The sequence below is a fragment of the Fonticula alba genome (genome assembly GCF_000388065.1).
Source record: "Fonticula alba strain ATCC 38817 unplaced genomic scaffold supercont2.1, whole genome shotgun sequence".
Taxonomy (NCBI): Eukaryota; order Rotosphaerida; family Fonticulaceae; genus Fonticula; species Fonticula alba.
The window spans coordinates 2,090,726-2,092,593 of NW_009242971.1; the positions used below are offsets into that span (position 1 = coordinate 2,090,726).

At 62.7% G+C, this 1,868-nt stretch overlaps 1 protein-coding gene across 1 annotated transcript in view; it reads left to right on the forward strand.

Moving 5' to 3' along the window:
• Positions 1-152: 152 nt before the first annotated feature.
• H696_00460 (aspartyl-tRNA synthetase) overlaps positions 153-1,868 on the forward strand; it is a gene marked incomplete at both ends in the record, with an annotated part of 2,912 nt that continues 1,196 nt past the window's right edge. The window contains 3 exons of the mRNA XM_009494315.1: positions 153-740; positions 889-1,048; positions 1,211-1,297. Coding sequence (XP_009492590.1) covers positions 153-740; positions 889-1,048; positions 1,211-1,297 — 835 coding nt within the window. The remainder of the gene's footprint in view (positions 741-888; positions 1,049-1,210; positions 1,298-1,868) is intronic.

The following is a 1,868-nucleotide window of genomic DNA, read 5'->3' on the forward strand; positions in this document are numbered from 1 at the left end:
CCCCCCCCCCTCTCCGTCCCGGCCAGCGAGGCTGTACATGTGCTGATGGATTATTTGCTGCTGGCTTTTATTTTTCTCCGGAAAAACAAAACACCCCCTCCCTGCGTGACACCCCACCACTCAGGCCGCCGAGCGCAAGGCCGCTGAGGAGCATGTGCGTCCAGCCTCTCGCCCCTTCCCTCTGTCCACATCCCGCATGCCACGGCTGGCTGACCCTTTGTCTTTACGCCACTCAGGATGCCTCTCCCGATGCCTACGGCGACCTGCCGATGAACCAGTCCCAGGCCAAGACCGACGCCAAGTGGACCCGCCTGTCCACCCTGACCGCGGCCGATGCCGGGTCGACGGTCCTCATCCGCGGGCGTGTTCACGTCAGCCGCGGCACCGGCAAGCTGGCCTTCATCACCCTGCGCCAGCAGAGCCACACCGTGCAGGTGGTCGCTGCCGCCGACGACAAGACCATCAGCCGTCACATGGTTCGCTTCATTGGCAACATCCCCAAGGAGTCCGTTGTCGACGTGACCGCCACCGTCACCGCTGCCCCGACCCCGATCGACAGCTGCTCCAAGAAGGACATTGAGCTCCAGGTGCAGAAGGTCTTCGTCGTCAGCCGCAACAACCACCGCATGCCCTTCGAGCTGGCTGATGCCCTGCGCACTGAGGCCGAGCTGGCCGGCGACTCGGGCCTCGTCGGTGTCAGCCTCGACACCCGCCTGAACAACCGTGTGATCGATCTGCGCGTGCGTCCCCCGGTCTGCCTCTTGGCGATCCTCCCCCCCCCCCCTCGCCCCCTCCCCCGGCGCTGCCTCGCCCCATTCGCTGACTCTCCTCCCGCCTCTTGGCCTCGCTGGAATGTGTGGACGCCCGAATGTGCGCCCGTGCGCGCAGACCATGACCAACCAGTCGATCTTCCGTCTGCAGGCTGCCGTCGGCAAGATCTTCCGTGATTTCCTCCAGAACCAGGACTTCGTGGAGATCCACTCGCCGAAGATGATCGCCGGCGCGTCCGAGGGCGGTGCCAACGTCTTCAAGATGAACTACTTCAAGAGTGCGTAACAAATCGTCCTCGTGCCTCTCTCTCTCTCTCTCCCCTGCGCCCCACATGCTGCATGCATTCACATCTTCACCTGTGCACGCAATCTGCACATGTATTGCACACACCTGCCGTCCTAACATGTCGTCCTGCCTTTCCGGGGATACCCACATCCAGGCGAGGCCTGCCTTGCCCAGTCCCCCCAGCTCTACAAGCAGATGGCCATCAGCGCCGACTTCGACCGTGTCTTCGAGATCGGTCCCGGTACGTCGTCAGAGCCTCCCATTCCGACTGCAACTGGCCCTGCAACATCCCTCATCTGTTCCCACTCTGACTCCCCCCCCGCCATTAGGCCTCTCAGACGGAGGCCTGAGCAAGGACCACAATCACTTCTCCGTGCAGTGATCTCTCCCCTCCCTCCCCCGCCTTCTTTGCCTGTTTGCTTTCCCTCCTTTGGCGAACGAGCATCCCCCCCTACCATGTCCTCGACTGAAAACCCCCCTGCCACCGTTGAGCAGGTCACTGAGGCCGTTGAGAACATCGACCTCGAGGCCGGGTGCGCTTTCTTCTTTTGTTGATCTCCCCGGACGGCCTTCTGCCTGCTGTCACACGCACACATACACACACACACACTCACACATACTCACACTCACACACACTCACACACACTCACACACCCGCCACTCCTCGGTAGCCCCTCCAAGAAGGCCCAGAAGAAGGCCGAGGCCAAGGCTGCCAAGGACCGTCTCAAGGCTGAGCGTGCCAAGGAGCGTGCCGCGAAGGAGGCCCAGCAGGTACACTCGACCCCTTTTCCCCTTCACACCACCCCCCCCCC